Genomic DNA, 19,595 nt, shown 5'->3' with positions numbered 1-19,595 from the left:
CACTTCTGCACACACCCTGCAGTGGTGGCACATGATGATGGCATGGGGCTCTGTGCGCAATGTGGAGATGGTCTGAGCCTTGCCAGCTGCTGGGGGGATGTAGTGGTCATGGCTGCTGTGCTACAGGAAGGAGGGGAGGTGATGCTTCCATTGCCAGGGGGCCATGCTAGAAATGCTGGAGACAAGGAAAAGCCACATAGAGGTGCCTGGGCTCCTCCTGTGCATACAAATGCATTTGCACACACACATCTGTGAGGCTTGTATGAACACTGGATAGAGGTGAATAGAAGAGTCATGTTTCTATATGTTCTTTTAACCACCCTATATAATTCAGTCGAGGGTACTGTCCCAGCTGTAAAATTCTATAGAATGTCTAAAAATAGAAACGGATCATTTTCTATCAAATTCTAAAGACTCTGTCATTTCTAACTAACCCAATTATATAAACTCTATAGAATCATAGAAATGTCAGACGGGAAGGGACGAGTGGTCATCAAGTCTAGCCCCCTGCACTGAGGCAGGAAAAGGAAACCTAGACCATCCCTGACAGATTTGTCCAACCCGTTCTGAAAAATCTGCAGTGATGCGGGTTCTACATCCTTCTTTGGAAACCTGTTCCAGAGCTTAACTGTCCTTGTAGTTAGAAAGTTTTCCCCAATAGCTAACGTAAATCTCCCCTGGCTGCAGATTAAGCCCATTACTCCTTGTTCTGCCTTCAGTGGACATGGAGAACACTCGATCGCTCTCCTCTTTGTAACAGCCCTTAGCTGATTTGAAGGTCCCCATTTGTGTCGCTTTTGCTAGAGACTAAACATGCCCAGTTTTTTTAACCCTTCCCCAGAGGTCAGGTTTTCTAAACAGAAAAGGAGTACTTGTGGCACCTTAGAGACTAACAAATTTATTTGAGCATAAGCTTTCGTGAGCTACAGCTCACTTCATCGGATGCATTAGCTCACGAAAGCTTATGCTCAAATAAATTTGTTAGTCTCTAAGGTGCCACAAGTCCTCCTTTTCTTTTTGCGAATACAGACTAACACGGCTGCTACTCCGAAACCTGTTTTCTGAACAGTTTCTCATGTTTGTTGCTCTCCTCTGGGCTCTCCCATTTGTCCACAACTTTCCTCAAGTTCGGTGCCCAGAACTGGACACAGGACTCCAGCGGAGGCCTTAGCAGTGCTGAGTAGAGCAGGACAATTGTTTCCTGTGTCTTGTGTACAACACTCCTATTAACAGACCTCAGTGTGATATTAGTCTTTTTCACAATTGTGTAGGACTTTACCATAAGGGAAGAATGAACACATGTGCAGCTCCATGAGAGAGCCTGTGTGTGGCTTCACCCATACACAAAAACACAAACATACACATGCTGCAAAACAGCAAAAGTAGATGGATGATGCAAAGATACCAGGCTCATGCATGGACTAGGGCAGTATCTTTGACAAGCTGTGCTCCTGGTATGTTCTTTGTATTAAAACTGGAATAATAGATCCTTGCATCACAAGCCTGCTATCTTTGTACTCTTGTAGGCTCAAGCAAGCATATTGACACACACACAGAAGAATATACTCTGTGCACAGGATTTAGGTACATTTCAGTTTCATTCTGGGCCTGATGAATTTTGTAACTGATTTTTCTAAATGTTTAGCAGGGAAGGGAAAGTGCTCTTCTGGCCAGTATGAGTGGTTAAGAAAGATGGGCTCTGAATAGGGTCCCCTGTGGCCCCCTCCATTTTATATTAGTCTGATTAGATTAGGGATTCTGTGGGTATTAAATCACAGACTGAGCGTGCATTTGTCCAGATGCTATTTCCTGAATCTCTTGCCTTCTGCCCATAAAAGCCCTGGTGTGCAGCAGAGAGCAGCAGGCCCATCATATTTTATTGCTCTGAGATGACATGTTGGAAAAACAAATAGTTTTTAAAAGAACAAACCAAAAATTGTAATCTAATAACAGCTGATCTTCTTGAAACAATGTTCCTACTAACTGTGCAATTTCTGTGCACAGCGGAATTATGCATCTAAGAAGGATTTCATCTTCCAGGAAGTTATTGCTCCTCTGGGCCACAGGAACATCATCTCTGAAGCAGATACATAGCTTCAGATCCCTAATACAAGTTTAATTTATTTCTCCTAAAACTTACATCTAGCAGCCATTCCGCTCAGGCTAGAAGAAGGAAAGGTAACATTTCCCCTTGAAATCAAACTTTGAACCAGATTAAAAGTGATTATTTCTTCTTGAAGCCATCTGGAAAATTTTGTTGTTTTTTATGCTGTTTATACATTTCCAAGGAAAATTCCATTCAGAAGAGGAGGGGAAGATGATAGACGCAGTTTCATTCCTGTTCCCAAGTATTTGAGCTACAAGTTGTTGCTCTTTTTAATCCTAGGCAGGAAGCGAGAAGGATAATTTAAGTGGTGCTGGAGGGAAGGGGATATAGATGTGGAGAGAGAAAGAAATAGATAAACGTGCACATGGGACAGTCGATTCACAGCAGATGCATATTGCTGTGGAAGAGACAGATAACATTTCCTCTAGGAAGAAAAAGGCTAATGGGTTCCTAAAAGCATTGTGAAGAAAGCGATACTTGGTCCCACATGTAAAATAAATCCCTAATGGTGACCATAGTCATAAACTTACACCAGTTTACTAGAGAGGAGTGAATACCAGAAAAATTTTCCTAAAAACATTCAGATCCAAAAGCAAATTTCAGTTTGAGTGGGTCTGAACCCTTTTTCATAGATTTAAGGCCAGAAGGAACCATGATCATCTAGTCTGTCCTCCGACATACCACAGGCCACAAAATTTCACCCAATAAACGGCTGTCTCTTTTTTAAATCAGTGGTTCTCAACCAGGGATCTCCCTGGGGATATGTAGAGGTCCTCCAGGGAGTACATCAACTCATCTAGATATTTGCCTAGTTTTACAACAGGCTACATAAAAAGCACTAGCGAAGTCAGTACAAACTAAAATTTCATACAGATAACGACTTGGGGTACGCAAAGCAAATCAGACTCCTGTAAGGGGTACAGTAATCTGGAAAGGTTGAGAAGACACTGTTTTAGATTATGCGTTTGCTCCTTTCCTGGCAAGTCGTTCCAATAGTTAATTACCATCGCTGTTGAAAAGTTTTGTTCCCTTTGTGTGAACACTTGGGCAGACATGCTTAATTAGCAAGAATACTCAAAACAATGGAGGATTCGTTTTGAAAGCTCCTCAACTGCCAACTTCAGAAATGTGCATATGATTCTAATTGTCAATTTCCAGCTCTGTTAGCCATCCAGTCAGGGAACAGAAACACTATCGTGACTTGGGCAACTCACACAATGTAACTATACTGTTGGAATACTAAATATTCTCAACTCTCAATGAAATATTCTTGGTTCACAATAGAATCCTTCATCTTTAGGCATTGGATTTGCCTGGAAATACTTGCTGGCTTTCTATCTTAATTGCTTGCTTTCCTGCACATTTTCCCTTTTTAATTTCCAAAGCTGGCAGGTGCCCTGTTCAGGGGTGGTACCAACATTGTTCCAAAGACAGCCCAACCAGCAGAGCTGTGCGCAGCACTATTGAGCAAAAGGATGGTTCAGCGGTCAGAGCACACTTTACCTCTGTATTTGGCACTGGTGCAACCGCTGCTGGAATCCTGTGGCCGGTTCTGGTGTCCACTGTTCAAGAAGGATGCTAATAAATTGGAGCGGTTCAGAGAAGAGCCACAAAAATAAATAAAGGATTAGAAAACAAGCCTTTTAGTGATAGACTCATGGAGCTCAATCTATTTCACTTAACAAAGAGAAGGTTAAGGGGTGATTTGATCGGTCTGTCAGTACTTACATGGAGAACATATATTTGATAGTGGGCTCTTCAGTCTAGCAGAGGAAGGTAGAACACGATCCAGTAGCTGGAAGTTGAAGCTAGACAAATTCAGCCTGGAAATAAAAATTTATGCTTTAACAGTGAGGTTGATTAACCTTTGGAACAATTGACCAAGGGTAGTAGATGATTCTCCATCACTGACAGTTACTAAATCAAGATTGGATGTTCTAAGAGAGCTGCTCTGGGAATTATTTTGGGGCAGGTCTCTGGCCTGTGTGAAGGTCAGACTAGATGGTCACAATGCTCCCTTCTGGCCTTGGAATCTACAAATCTATGAATGAATCACTAGCCTAAGACTTGGGAGACCCAGGTTCAAGTTCTTACTACTCCACAGACTTCCCTGTGTGACCTTGGACAAGTCCCTTTGTCTCTCTGTGCCACAGTTCCCCATCTGTAACTGGGGATACTAGCCCCTAATGATAAATACTTTAACACCTGTGAAGTCCTCAGATATGGCGCTAATGGGAGCCATATAAGAATTTGAGAGAGCTCTGTAGGGTTCAGCGTGTGCTTAATGGACAGTTCTGGACAAATAAATCCTTTGTTAATGCACAGGGCAAAGCAGGAAGCAGCAGTGAAGTGCGCACAACCTGCCAACATGCCCCATCCCTCACCCCCATAGACGAACTTAGTCAGGTCTTAGTCTCTCAGCTACAACTGCTGAGCAGGTTGATCATTAATGCCAAGGGAGTATTGTTGATTGGGAACAAGACGGAGACCCGACAACCTCATTTCACATAGGCCTCCCAGTGCTATTTTCAGTCACTCCTGATACAGACTGGATTTGAACTGGTGGCCTAAATGCGAAAGGCTTTCTAACCCATCCTGAACTCCAGAGCCAGCCAGTCCCCAGCCCAAGTCCCCCAATTTTACAGCTCGGTGTTGAGTTTCCACATCAGAGCAAGGGAAATTTTTAATGCAAAATCAGCATGGTCCTTGTTACTAAGTGACAGGGGACAGGTAATGTGTTCTCACAATCATTAGGGCAACTCTTCTGAGCAAGAGACCCAAACCCAGTTCCATGCCTGGGGTGTGCTGCAAAGCCTGAATGACCCTCTCCAGGAACCCATTTTCACAAGGGACTTGAACCAGCTCTGCACTGACTTTCTATAGAATCCATCATTTCAATCCTTGTCATGTCACTGACCCTTCGGGAAGCAGATGGACCCTTCTCTTGGCTCCATTTCCAGTGACAGTGCCTTTGCTTTAGCATCGTTCAGGTGACTCAGTCTCACCGTTTCTCAGAACGAAAGGGCGTAATTTCCTGGCAGGGAGATAACTACTGGGGAAGGTGGATGCTCTCCCCCATGAATTAAGGGTGCAGTAGCTACCCAACTCCTTACACTCATCTGATTGCTCAACATCATCCAGCTACCACTTCCAGACCCCTGAGCATTCTTACTTCTCCTCAGAGATGGTCGTGCTTCCAGGGGGAAAAACAAACATCCTTCCCTGCCCGTTATTTGGACAGTTAGTCATCCTGCCCAGAATTTCTAGTTTAGATCATCTCCCTTCGTCTCACTCTTTCTCTGCCCCGCTTCCCTCTTTACTCTCTCCTGATGTATGTGTGCGTGTAAATCTCCATCCTGCGCTTGCAACCCTGAATCATAGTAATCAGTTACCAAGGAGATTATTGTGATGCAGCACTGGTGACTTTATCCAAGTGCATGAGGAGGCAGAAAGGACAGATGGCTGTACACACCAGTAATTAAAAGGGAGCCCTCCCCTCATTGTCCTTGGCCCAGTGAAGGGCATGTGATGTCTGCAGAAGGGTTAATTTGTATGAACTACTGCAAACTTCTAGCCCTGGGGTCCTGATCTCAGGTATGATCAGCCCGAGAGTTTGTTCTGGTGATTTAATGCTTCCATCTTGCTATTATGCCGGAGGGTTCTGGTGGAACAGGGGTGTTCAGCCTGCTTCTCAGTTCAGCTGATCACTTATTTTGTTCCCAACCCGCCCCCAGCTGGTTGGGAAATGGAGGAGGGGGAATCAGAAACAGTTTTGCAAATTTTGTTTGTGTTTTGTTGGAACTTTCTGATTTTATTGAACTGTCCTGAGCCGTGCTACTCGCCAGCGCTGCTATCCCATGCTCAGGGATCAGGACCGTACCCCCATCTGGAGAGGCTGAACCGCTAGGGAGAAACTTCCCCCAAAGGCAGGGTATTCCATAACTGCCTTGTACCTTCTTCCGAAGCACTTGGTTCAGGGTATGCCAGAGACAGGACACTGAACTACATGGGCCACAGGCCTAGTCTGGCAATTCCTATATTCCGCTGTATTTGAAAATCTCTGGCCAATGCCATCCAAGAGGATATAAGTTATACTAATACAGTCTGAGAGGCACCATATAAGCTACCACTAATTAGTGGTGTCTTTCCCAAACTCCCCTTTTGTAACTCTTTATTCTTTTATTTGTTTGGATATGTTTGCCTGGCGTCATAGATGATGTTGTTCCATCAGAATATTTCTCTGATTGCAGCAAGTTTCATCTTTGACAGGTGATTTTGGGTTTTTTTCAGGCAATTGTTAAACTTGACCTCATTACATTATTACTACGCCAGTGATGCTCAGTTAATGTACAAGACCTTCACTCATTTAGCAGTTTTAATTCAGTATGTTCCCTTATCCATTATTCTCTAAATAAGCGAGGGCATAGAGAATGAATTAGTTGGGTCAGAGTTAAGATTTAATTGATTTTTAAAACTGCCATGTGGCTCTATGCTTTTGTCCCTATTCTTTTGTCTCTTGTAAATTCTGGTCAGATTCTCATGTGGCACCTATCCACAAACCATCCAGGTGTGGCTAGCACTAAGTGCTCAAATGGTGCCACTTACAGGTGGCGTTGTGCATAAGCAAGATAAAGACAGATGCCAAGAATTAACTCTGACACATCTATATAACATTTCTTGTTTTTATTTACAATAGCACCTTGAGGACTCAACCAAGAGCATGACCCTGTTGTGTTAGGTGCTGTACAAACCAAATAAAAGAGCCCCTGTCCTGATGAACTTGCATGCTAACTATGCAGTCATTAGACTTCTCCAGTGCATTTCACTAACCAGGGCTTCCCTAACTTAACTTCTCCTACAGATCAATTACACAAACCCCAGTGTCCCTCCAAGAATTGCAGTTTATTGTTCTCACATTAGTCTTAATGAATCCTTTACTTTTATCTAGCACCTTTCATTCAAAGAGCTCAATGTTTTTACAGACCGGAATTAAGGACTTGCATCCTCTCCCAACCCTATAAAGTAGGTCATTATAATAATCCCCACTTTACAGGTGGGGAAATGACCTCACAAAACAGGGACGTGGCTCTGGGTCACACAGTGCCAGGAATATAAGTTAGACCTCTTGATTCCCAGTCGCTAGTTCAAAGTAATTCATGCTTCCTCTCTCTGCTTGTGTTAGACACAACAAAGTCTGCTAGTTTTTCTTTAAGTGCTGCTTTGCAAAGAAATTAAAGGTTTTGAAGCCCAAAAGATTGGCAATACAGCACAGAGGAGATACTATGGTATTTGAACATTTGAATTGTAAAGTTTTAGTCAACTTTCACACAGGCAGGATGACCACAGATATCCTCTATTTTCACCAATGATTGTGCAAATATTAGAGTTTGGGACAGGCCCCGGAGCCAATCCCTGACAACCTGGGATCATTTTGTTATATTTTGTTAAACTGGTTCACTGTCTGGCTGCCAGAGACAGACAAGGTGGTGCTTTTCCTATTAGAGATCTCATCACACCGCAGCCTCGCCAGACCGTGGTGAGCCACAGTTAGCAGAGTCCAGGCTGGAAAAAACGTCCCAGGGAATGATCATTCAGAGATATTAAGGGGCACTGACGGAGTCTGCTCCCAGTGTGAAGCTGTAGCTAAAAGGGTTAATGTGTTCCTTGGCTCTAAGGATAGTGAATAGGAGCAGAGAGAGGCTTTTACATCTGGCATTGGTGAGACTGATATTGGAATCCTGCATCCAGTTCGGGTGTCCACATTTTTTAAAGTATGTTGAAAAATGGGAAATGGTGCAAGCAGGAGGCACAAAAAATGATTTGATGGCTGGAGAAAATGCCTGACAGCAAGAGACCTTAAGAGCTCCATCTGTTCAGCTGATCAAAAAGAAGATTGAGAAGTGACTTGATTGTAGTTTCTGAGGACCTTTATGGAGAGAGAATACCAGGTCCTAAGGTGCTCTTTAGTCTAGCGGAGAAAGGCAGAACAAGAACCAATGGCTGGAAGCTGAAGCCAGACACACTGAAATTAGAAGCAAGGCCCACATTTCTAACAGTAAGGGTGGTTAACCACTGGAACAAACTCCCAAGGGAAGTGGTGAATTCTCCATCTTCCAACATCAAGCCTGGAAAATGCGTTGTGTACTACCAGAAACACAGCTACCCACTAGATCACACTGCTTGACTCATCTCCCCACATGGTGCATGCAGCAAAGCAGAACTGTACCAGACTCTTAGTGTAAGGTGGGTGTAAACTGGCCTGCCTCTGTCCACTGTGGCACTACAGTAATTTACACCTGCAGAGGATCTGCCTCCTTGGTTCCTGTGGCTGGAGACAGTTTGTGGTGCCCTTGTGAGTTATGCAGGTTTTGGTCCATCGTTGGCTCAAAGGCCAGGGACTGATTTTTCCAGGTGCTGAGCCCCTACAACACCAGATTAAGCCAATGAGAGCTCCGGGTGCTGCACACTTCTGAAAATCCACTCTGGCTCTTGCTGATTTCAGGGGGAAGAATTTGAGGCACTCCCATGCTATCTAGCCAGGTGCCCCCCAAGAGAAAGCCTTTCCCTGAGCCCCTCTTCACTATTTTATTCTGTAACGTTAGTGAGATGAACTGACACCTCCCTAATCCCTCTTTCGCTCTGGACCCTGTATTGTCCTAGGACAGCGGCTAGGCAAAACAAGCCTTTATAGGACATTTACCAAGTTCTTTTCCAAAGTGTTTTCCTGATCTCTGAGGAGCTCCTCAGAACATTTCCCAGCTGGCTGCTTTTCCCAGTACCTCCAAAACAGATATCTGATTGGGGGCAGTTTTCCTGAGGGACTGAACCACATCTGCTGTCTAGTTTGAAAAGGGCTCTTTCAGAGCGGTTTATAAACATTCCCTTTTTACTGAAGCATCCTGAGGGCTAATGCTGCTTTTAGCAGAGGCTCTCAGAGCACTTTTAAATTTTAAATTACACAGTAAATTAAGCCTCACCATGCTTGTGTCATTTGTGAAATAGATACTGTTCTATCCTTTTTGCTGCTGGACAAACTGAGGCTAAGAGGTTAAAGCAGCTTGCTCAGAGTCAAACAGCAAGCGGGTGGAGCTGGGTATATAAGCCAGGAGACCTGACTCCCAGTCCCCATTCTCCTCCTACACCGATCAGACAGTTATTGACTATTTATTATTGGATTTCCTTAGCAGCTAGGAGCCCCAGCCATGGACCAGAACTCCAGGGTGCTCGGTGTTGGACATACCAAGAACAAAAAGTCTCTGTCTCAAGGAGTTTACAATCTAGCTGTAAGACGAGACGTCAGATGGTTACAGAAAGACGGCAGAGTACAAGGAAACACTGACACGATATTGGTCACCATGCCAGGCAGTGGTCTTGGCACACCAGCAGCCTCGCTGTTGTCAAATTTTTGGTAGGCACCATAGCAAAGGAGGGATTTGAAGGAGGCTTATTCATTAGTGTTGCGGGTGTTTCTGGGCGCCCCTGCCAGGGGCAGCCTGGGAGAAAGCACAAAGGTGATTGTTTGGAAATGTAACAAGCGGGTGCTGGAGCTGCCATCAGGGAGGCTTGGCAGAGGATGTGGCTTTGTGGCCATTCCTACACAATGCAGCGTTTAACTGAAAGGGCCATTTTTCTGTGCAGCCCTGGTGTCATGTTCTTGGTATAATAAATAACATCCCAAAGGGTTGTCTCATGAGCCTCTGCCTGCCACCTTCAGTCTGTCTGAAAGTGGTACTGTGTGTGGATCCCACAAGTACTATCCAGCAGTTGTGTTCATTAGCAGAGCTAACCTTGGACTGGTGCTGAAGCAGAATGTCTGACCCTCAGCCTTCACCAGCCTGGTCTGGATTTCCTCCATTTCACCTGGGAAATGTAGTCACGAAACCACTTGCCTGTAGTGCCAATTATAGCATAAACTCTTCAGGGAAAGGACGGTCATTTACTCTATGTTCATCCTGCATCTAGCGCAGTGGCACCCAGAGATGGTGGGCCTGGGGCTTCATAGATGTTCAGAGGAGTGTAATTTGGCTCTAAAGAAGCCATTGTGCTTTTTGTATGAGAAGGGGAGGGGAGGGGTGTCCTTGACAAAACTCCCCCTCCTCTTATGCCCCTTGTTTGCCAGCCCCAGTTAGCCCCTGAGGTGGCTGCAGGTCAGTGGTGCTTTAGGTTGGAAAGGATTGTGGACCCCTGTGGAAGGAAGGATGCTACAGAGCTGCAACATGAGCTCTCTAGTGCTGAATCCACGTCCCACTGATGTGAACATTGTAACTGGCCTGGCTCTTGGTGAGCAGGAACCCTGTGCGGCTCTCTCACACCCGCACAGCTGGGTGAATATTAGGTGAGTTGCAATGGTCTCGCCTTAGTTTTTTAATTCACTGACTTCACTGAGTTTCATGTGCACTGTGCCTGGGTGGTGGGTGTCCCATTCCTTACTGAGGTCAGTGGAGTTACTTGGGCACTCCACGGGGTGCACTGATGGCTGTTCTTACACTTCCTTTCACACACTGCTGTAACCAAAGGATTACACAGACAGCCCAGGGCCCGCCCAGGAGAGGCTGCAGAGGTTGAAGGCTGTTGTTTTCCATTCCAGTCCCTGTGAAATGATCCTTCTCTTTTCCGGAGGAGGGGCTCTACTGCTTTGCTCCCCAGAGTGTCTTCTCTCCCCCCTCCCGCCATCTCCCAGCGCCGGAGCAGCCCAACGAGCCTTGTGTGTGTGCACAGAGGCAGCCCGGGCGGCGGCACGTTCCTTCCATTCATGGTCTGGTTTCTGAACGCTGCTGCTACATTGGTTTACACTGGAGTAAATCTCAGGTGCGTCTCAAAGCTTGAATTAAAGAGGGGCTGCAGGGTGTGGAACAAGCCATCCGCTCTGCCAAGGGCATCTAAGACTCACTCGCTGGAGCTTCCCCATAAATGGAAGGCCTGTGGTTAGCTCCCTCCTCCCTCCTTTGGCTCCGGTCACTTTTTTCCCAGTGAAGGATGTTTCCTTCTTTTCTTGTTTCCTCCTTTCTCCCTCGCCCACGCTCTCCCCCCGCCCCAGCGTCAAGCAACAGATTATTGCAAATTCCTCCCGCCCCTCCTTGCGGACTCCGCTGTGATCCACCTCCCCTTTCCCGGACAGCCCAGCACGCCCTCGCTGCCGGGCCGGCAAACATGCCCATGCCCATGCCCAGGGCGCAGCCCGCCGCAGGGGGACGGGGACGGGGACGGGGACGGGGTGTTTGAAACCACCGAGAAGCCATTAGGCAGCCGACAGCGGTGCAGCTTGGCCCTCCCATGTAAGCCGCTCGCCCAGCCCAGCGCTCTCTCCTGCGCCGCGCACACGCCAAGCTCGGCTCTTTCCACGGGGGAGGAGGCAGCCGCAGAGCCCCCCACGGCCCCGGCTCGGGGGCGGGAGGTAAGGGGCGGGGAGCCACCCCGCGGGTCCTGGGTGCGGGGCGGCGGGGCGGCTCCGCCCGCGTGTCCCCCGGTTCGCTGCTCTTCTCCTGCAGCCGGCGGCGGCGGGGCAGACGGGGGGGCTGGGCGGCGGGAGCAGCGGGCTCTGCAGCCCCCGTTCACGGGCTGAGCCCGAAACCAGCTGGGGGGCCGAGCCGCCACCCCCAGGGCGTCGCGTTCGGGGGCAGGTGGGGGGGAAGGAGGGTCCTGGGCTCCAAGTGGGGAGCCCCCCGGGCGGGGTCAGTCCAAACCCATCTCCCCTGCTGGCATTGTAGCCCCCCGCCCCCACTGGGGTCTCCCCCGCCCACCGTGCTCTGTCTGTCCGGGGCCCAGCCCCCCATAGCGGATTGTGAAGTTTACAAGCGGCGGGGAGGCGGCAGGCGACGTGACCTGGGAGTTAACTAGGAGCAGCCAGGGCCCGGCTCGCCCTGTGTCGTGCCCCGACAGCCCGGCCCCCACTCCGCCGCAGCCCCCCCCGCCCATTTACAGCTCCCGCCCCCAGCAGGCAGCCTGCCCCTCCCTAGCCCCCCATCCAGCCTGGGGCCTGGCCCCCCATGCTCCCTCCCACCAGGCATTCACCCCCCCAGTGGGCAGACCTGCAGCCCCCCTTTTGGGAGGGATGGAGGGCATGCATTGTGCCCCCTACCCCTGGTTGGGAGTTGGGGGGCATGCCTGGGAGGCGTGCATCCCTCCCACTGCCCCCCTTGTCTGCAGGGCAGCGCTTTGTCGGCAGCTTGGCCTGGGCTGGCACAGGAGGACGCCGGGTGCTTGGAGCAGGCAGCCTGCCGGAGCCCCATTGTTCACGGTGCGTCCCCTTGGCTGCCTCCCACCCAGCTACTTGTTGGCGCTGCGTGTGCACATGTCTCCGTCTCTTCTTTTCATTGTGAGTCCTTCTATTCCAGGCACGTGACCTGCCTTGTCGTTTCCATGCCAACTCCCTGGTACCATGATTCCCCCTCTCTCACATGGTTGCCTGGATACCAGTTATCCTTGCCTGGTATGGAAGGATGCTCTTGTCTTGCCTGCTCCCCGTCTCCCCTCTTCCACAGGCAGCCGCACAAGCGTGTGCACACCCATACAATCCAAGGGCAGAGATACCTTACGGATATCAGTGCTAGGTGGATAGTCTCACAGGCATCCTCTAGTGCACACATACAGTGTGATCCACTTCCACGCACTCATATGAGCATGCACACACAGTCACTCTCACAAACACAGGCACCTTCTTGCACAGTCTCTCTCTCTCTCACACTCACACTCACACACACACACACTTATCTTGCATACTCATCCAGACATATGCACGGATAGCCTCCCAGACAGCCTCACACGTGCACACACAGTTGCACACGCCTCTTCTCACAGTCACAGACATCACTTACACACCCTCACATCCACTCACACACACGTTCCCATACGCACAGCCACATCCGGAAAGCAGTCCTTTTAATCTGATTTTAGAAAAAAAAATCCCCCTTGTCTAATTGGGTGTTGTAATGCACGTGGATTTGGAGAAGAGCAAAGGAGCATCTAGTTGTGTATATCAAAATGTTTTGAAATACATCTTCTTATATTATTAAATATTTTAATTAAGCTGCAGTAATATAAACAAATCAAACACTTTATCCTGCAGAGGAAAAGGGAGGCCCTATCTATCTCTAGCTATATCTTTAATTAAAGAGTCCTGAAAATTGTATCTCTGAATCCATCCAATAGAGTTCAGATCTGGAAGGAGTGATTTGCAGGAGGGGCAGTGACAGGTGGCATATCTGGATCTGTAGAAGCTTTACAACATGAAAGAGCAGCCTCTGAAGAAATGTTTTCAAAGCTGCATGAGGATTATGACTTATGTTAGCTTCTCTTGTACGATTTCAATGAGACCGCTGTTTGGAGGTGTCGTGTGCCCTGTTCTCAGCATGACATGAAATTTCTACTCCTGTAGGTTGTTTTCACTAGCACTTAACTCTGGGTTGAAAACAAAAAGAAAACCTTATTAAAGAGAGGGAAACTCCCAAGAATTAAATTCCTTTTCCCATATGGAAATGTTTCTGCAGAAATACAGTGTGGCTTTGAGTCGAGCAGCAGGGGAACAGTAGCTGAGGAATGACAGATAACATTTTAGATTCTTAGCTGTTCTAGATGCTGCAAACCAAGGACAGTAGTTGCTAATTCCATGCTGAGGGGAAATGTATAAAACAACATTCGTATTACGATGTCCTCTCTAGACTCGCTGAGGGATCTGACTGATGTGGGGTGAGTTGGTTGCCATCTTGTTGCTATGAGATTTGTGTTTTACTTTTAGGTTTTAATTACATGTGATTGCTTGACACATGCTGGCCTGGATAAAATATCACACATAGATGTGAATTTGTCAGTAGTTTAAACTTCTGTAGTGGGGACAACTTTCATGGAGGATAGGTCCATCAATGACTATTAGCCAGGATGGGCAGGGATGCAAAACCATGCTTTGAAGTGTCCCTAGGCTCTGTTTTCCAAAAACTGGGGATGGGTGACAGAGGATGGATTACTTGATGATTCACTGTTCTGTTCATTCCCTCTTAAGCACCAGGCATTGGCCGCTGGGCTACATGAACCATTGGTCTGACCCAGTATGGCTGTACTTATGTTCGTAAATATGTCAAACTTTAGAAACTTAAATCTATTCCTCTCACATGTTTGTCCTCAAGGTGTTTCTTTCCATAATTGCAAATTATCCAAGGACTGGTTCTGGCATTTGCTCAGGCTGGGGTGCTAAGTGTTACTCCTGAGGGCATTCTGTGCCAAAAAATAAAAATTCTGTGCACAGTGTTTTAAAATTCTGTAAAATTCTGCAAATTGTATTTGTCAAATAAATGTGGAGGATCCACCATGGCATTGGGGACCACAGGCCACTGGATGAACAGAGATGGGAGATCACTGTGCAGCTCCCCCCAGGACATGGACTCAGCAGTGAGGCTGCACCCAGCCCTGACACAGCGCAAGGACCTGGCCTGCCCCAGAAACATTCCAGGGCCCTGCCGCTCCGTGCCAGGTGCAAGGCAGGATCCAAGTTGGGAGGGAGTTAGTGTGGGGGGGATCCAGGTGTGGGTTGAGAGGGTTCTGTGTGGGGCAGTCTGGGGGCGGGCAGCTCAGTGAGGGATCTGGGTGTGGGGGGGAGATCTGGATGCACAGGGGCTTGTTTGGGGATTCTGGGTGCAACAGTAATGGGACTCTGCAGGGGGTTCACATGAAGGTGGTTGGGACTCAGTGGGTGGGAGGGCCTGGGTGTGGGGGGGGTTAGAGCTTGGCGGGGGTCTGGGTGTGGAGGACTCAGTGGGGGGTCCAGATGCTGGGGGAGTGGGGTGGGGATCCATGTGCAGCTGGTTGGGGCTTGGTGGGGTGGGAGTCTGGGTGTGGGTGGCTTGTTGGAGTGGTCCAGGTGCAGGGGGAGTGGGGCTCATCGGGGGGGTGTTTCTGAATGTGGAGGGTGAGGCTCGGTGGGAGGGTCTGAGTATGTGTGGGTCTGGATGCTCATCGGGGGGGTGTTTCTGAATGTGGAGGGTGAGGCTCGGTGGGAGGGTCTGAGTATGTGTGGGTCTGGATGCTTGGGGGTTGGGCGCATGGGGGAGCAGCTCCCTGTACAGGGATTCCTCCCCTGCAGCTGAGGAGCGGTGGGTGCAGGAAGCAGGGGTGGGCGGAGTTTGCAGAGCCTCCTGCAGCTGGAGGAGAAATCTTGGGGTGAGTCTGACCCGGCCCCTGATGCCGTGCAGGGGCGGAGGAAGTTCTGTCCTGCCCAGCCGGGACTAGCAGCTGAGCCCAGCACAAGGGTAGGAGCCACCAGCCGGGTCTTTCCCAGTCCTGCCTCCTGCCCCACAGTGATTTACCTCTCTGCCAGTTGCCCTGGGCACCTGAAACCTATTGCTGGGGAGGGTCACTCTTGTGGCTTCCCTTTGCTTCCCTGCCAGAAAGTCATTTTTCTGCGGGGAAGCAAATAAATCTGCAGGGAACATAAATTCTGTGCATGCGCAGTGGCGCAGAATTCCCCCAGGAGTAAAGTGCAAAACATGATTATAATCAGAACCAGCCAGAAGAACTCAGGAATGAGGAGATGCGTGGTGTGTATCTGTCTCTATGCTGGCTGTGCTGCCATTAATGCTAAGGAGATGGAGTGGGAAATTGTCTCTCTCCTCTGTCTGGTTTTGTTTATGTACATGCAGTTAAAAGCAGCCATTCCTTTTTAAAATGAGAGCAAATCGCTTTGGAGGGGGTGATCAGAGTGTGGATTCTTTGACAGGCTGTTGACTAAGAAAGTATTCCAATATTGTCAATATCAGCAAGGGGTAGAACTAGCAAACCTTAGGCCTTTACTTCACTGCTTCCCAGGACATAGATATTACAAACCAGACTGCATCAGGTAACATTTATTAGTATTATTTATCCATTATTGCATGACATCAACAGTTCGTGGCCCAGAGATCTTGCCATCCAGGATTTAGGCAATATGCAACCGATGAGTAAACAGACAAATGGGGAATAGCAGGAAAAGGTAGAGGCAGTAGAGGTGTATTTGCATAAGAGAGTCATTACAGTGGTCTCGGTAGGTGTTGAACAAATGAATAGAGGGAATGTTTATGAAAAACAACCTAAACAGAATCTCCATTCCCAGCAGCAAACTGTACAATGTATTGGTTTGGCTTCGTCGAGAGGCAAGTTTTATTTGTCCTGCTCACCTCCCTCGCAGCGGACGCTGTTAGTTCCCAGCCTGCTTGCTCCACACAGCCTGCCATTAGCACAGCAATAATCCCATTTGAGATACTCCTCGGAGAAAGGACTAGCTTGGCTGTTTTCGGTCTGCCAGGCTCTATGTTATGAGATGCACGTCATGTTGAGGAGCTGAGGACTGAGGGCCAAGACAAATACCTCCACACTGATTTGGCAGCCATTCTTTGATGTGTTAAGACATGACTGCCTGGAGCCAGGGAAAAAACCTGCAGAAGACTTGTTTTGTGTGATCTTATTAGTAAAGGAAAGAGCTCAGGGCCCGGGGCGGAGGAACAGAGCCTCGTAATTTTGTCCAGTGTGATCTGTGATCATTCTGGTGTTCTCATTGTTCTTGATTGACCCTAATCACGAGTGATCCATGTGGTTTCTGGCCTTTTGGTGGCATCTGAGATTAGATCACTCAGTGGAAGCCTGGATTGAGGTTTGGATCCCCGGATCTCCTGAAAGCACTAGGATTCCTTTGAGCATCTTCTGCTTTTGGCAGATATCCCAAGCCTGCAAGTGACAAATTAATCTTAGCAAAAGCTGTCTCGAGTCTCTCATCCTACCAGCATATGAATCAGCGCAGACCTGGAAAGTTATGAGTGGTGTCTTGCATGGTACAAGTGTGTAGGCTGGAAATCTATCAAGAGACATAATAACAACAATTGCATGAGAAGCCAAATTGATGCTGATGTGAAATGGCAGAAGAGCACATTATACGCATAGCTGCAAATGTCCATTCTTACACGTACACTCGTACTTCCTTCAGGCAGCTGAGCAGCCCTGTCAAGGGCTCTGGGGCTTTGCAGGGAAACTGGAGATTTTAACTCAGTCTGAGTTTTTGGGAGATGTCCCGAGGACACTTGAAAGAAGAAGGCGACTGCCCAGCGTTAATTCTGATGGCTGAGACTTGATGGGCTGATCTATTTGAAACAATTAAAAATAAGTGTTTAAATTTTTTTTTCCAAGTCTCTTACAAATCACCTTTCTTGTTCTTGAGAGTTTTCAGTGCTGTTGAGGGGCTGATCAGCCTTCAGAAGAGATTGTGTTTGTCTGTCTGGCTTTCACCCTCCCCGCCTCAGTAACGTGAGGAGAATGAAAAATTGCAAGGGGGGATTTTTGAAGAGAAACAAGGAAATGGGGAGAGAGATTTATGACTTTCAATATGTTCAGTATAGGGCGGTTCTGAGGGTGGCATGTAGGCTAGAGGTATAGAGAGCGCAGTGACCCCGTGATCATAAAGTTGAAAATATCTGCCTGTCTTGGGTGTGACTGTGTGAGAGGTGGGGTAGCATGTATGTGTGAATTCTGGCCACTGTCCCATGTAGGCAGCGTTTACATGTTCTCTGCCCTGACTTTGCATTGGTGCAGATGATGGCTCCCATGCCATGTGCTGGGATGAGAGCCCCCTTGCTAGGTGGCCATGAACAGCTGAGCTGCAGGAAGGAGGTTGCAGACATAACACACGTCCTCCCCTCCTGCTCCCCATTAGCCCTCTGCTGCCACACAGCATCTGCTAGCTGATGCTAGGTAGTGATTTCCCCTCCGGCGGGGGAAGATAACCTCTCGCTAGTGCTGTCCTCTCCCTGAGAGATGAAGTGTGATTAGGAACTGGAGGTTTGCCTGTACAGGCAGATAGTCCTTCTCTGAGAGCCAGCCTGAGCCTACGTGCATCTCATGGAGTGACACGTGTCAACAATGCCACTGAAAACATTAACAGTGTATTTATCACTTGGGTTATGGCAACACCCAGAAGCCCCAGCTGAGATCAGGGCCCCTGGGCCCTATGCGCTCTGTAGACGGTCCCTGCTCTAAAGCGCTTACAAAGGCAAGACTGTTATCCCTATTTTACAATTGGGAGAGAGGCGCAGAGAAGACTGTGACTTGTGCAAGGTCACCCAGCGGGTTAAGGGCAGGAATCGAACCCAGATCTCCTGAGTCCCAGTCCAGTACCGCTCACAAGACCACGTGCATCCTTCCACACCCTGTTGTGAGCTGGGGACCGAGTTTGAGAGCGGATTAATTCCAGGCCTGGTGGCTGAGTGGTTCAGCATGTTGAGGGAGCCAGGCCTCAGCCAAGTAAACAGCCAGCAGTGGTTACTGTGCACTGGTGCCTCCCGCTCTAAAGCCAGGGAGAAAGCAAGGCTGCCCAGGCTGGAGGGTGGTAGGTCCCTGCATAGCTGGCCAGGCCCTGCACTGCACCAAGGGGAGGAGCCCCTGCAAATGTCAGATTTGAAGAAAACTCAAGTGGGGCCCAATAAACAAGGCCCCCCTATTTGGCCAGCGATTTGTTCACTACATGGCCAAGATTTTCTTCAGCAGCTCAGCTCCTGGCCCTGTGTTAGCGCGGGGATGGATAACATACATGGTATGGCCTGATTTGTGATTAAGGCCCGTAGGCACTACTGCAACGCAAAGGAGAGTAATGGTAATGACCCAACAAGCACTGTTACTCTCTTAAAAAGAAAAGGAGTACTTGTGCCACAAGTACTCCTTTTCTTTTTGCGAATACAGACTAACACGGCTGCTACTCTGAAACCTGTTACTCTCTTGTTTCTGTGGTGAATGCTGTCGCAAGGGAGTGTGAGATTTTTTGAAAGTAGGGCAGACAGCATGGGGAGACTGTGTTGTCTTGGTCACAGTAACTCGGGACTGGAAGCCAGGACTCCAGGGTCCTATTCCTGATTCTGCCACTGACATGATGTGTGACATTAGGACAAGTCACTTCACCTCCCTGAGTCTCAGTTTTCCCCATCTGTAAAATGGATAATGGTACTTACTGGCCCTACAGGGTATCCTGGGAGTCATTGGCAAAAGATGCTGAAGAAAGATGAGTAACTATAATTTAATATTAACAGCAAAGCAAACAAACTCTCTCACCCCTTCCAGAGAAACAGGCAGGATCTTCACTCCTTGGAATTTTAGGGGAAGTCACTATCGCAATGAGTGTCATGGAAATAGCTAAATGAATGAAAAGGTCGTCAGGATTACTGGTGATTGGGCGTGGTGAGCACAGGGGAAGCTGGTCCTTACAAATGCTGGCTGCAGTGTCACACTGCAAAGGGAAGGGCCTGATGCAAATGCCATTGAAGTCAACAAGAGTCTTTCCATCAGCTCCAATGGGCTTTGGATTTGACCCTATTTGCGGAGTGCCCTGGTTTGTTTCTGTTAAGATATTGTCCCACAAAGCACCCCCATATTCTGCTCCCTGGACCAAAACCCCAGCCAGACCCGAGCCACGAGACACCTCCACCCTCCGTTAGCTGGGTCTGTAGAACGGGGTCTCACGGCTGCCTTGGCTCAGGAATTTTCT

General features: G+C 48.3%; 1 protein-coding gene across 7 annotated transcripts in view; it reads left to right on the top strand.

Annotated features, from left to right (window-relative positions):
• The first annotated feature begins 10,798 nt into the window (after positions 1-10,798).
• Positions 10,799-19,595, top strand: part of FXYD6 (FXYD domain containing ion transport regulator 6) — a 34,156-nt gene continuing 25,359 nt past the window's right edge. The window contains exon 1 of one of the 7 annotated variants that reach the window (XM_038380845.2): positions 10,799-10,915. Coding sequence is in view for 1 of the 7 variants with exons in the window: in XM_043500860.1 (XP_043356795.1) it covers positions 12,467-12,536 (70 nt within the window). In the remaining 6 variants the exon portion in view is untranslated. Of the gene's footprint in view, positions 10,916-11,147; positions 11,502-12,441; positions 12,537-19,595 lie in introns of those variants that run through there. The other 6 variants (XM_038380843.2, XM_038380847.2, XM_038380844.2 and 3 more) reach the window with 6 other exon arrangements.

This window comes from Dermochelys coriacea, chromosome 22 (genome assembly GCF_009764565.3).
Source record: "Dermochelys coriacea isolate rDerCor1 chromosome 22, rDerCor1.pri.v4, whole genome shotgun sequence".
NCBI classification, from domain to species: Eukaryota; Metazoa; Chordata; order Testudines; family Dermochelyidae; genus Dermochelys; species Dermochelys coriacea.
This window is presented reverse-complemented; position numbering and strand designations above follow the sequence as displayed.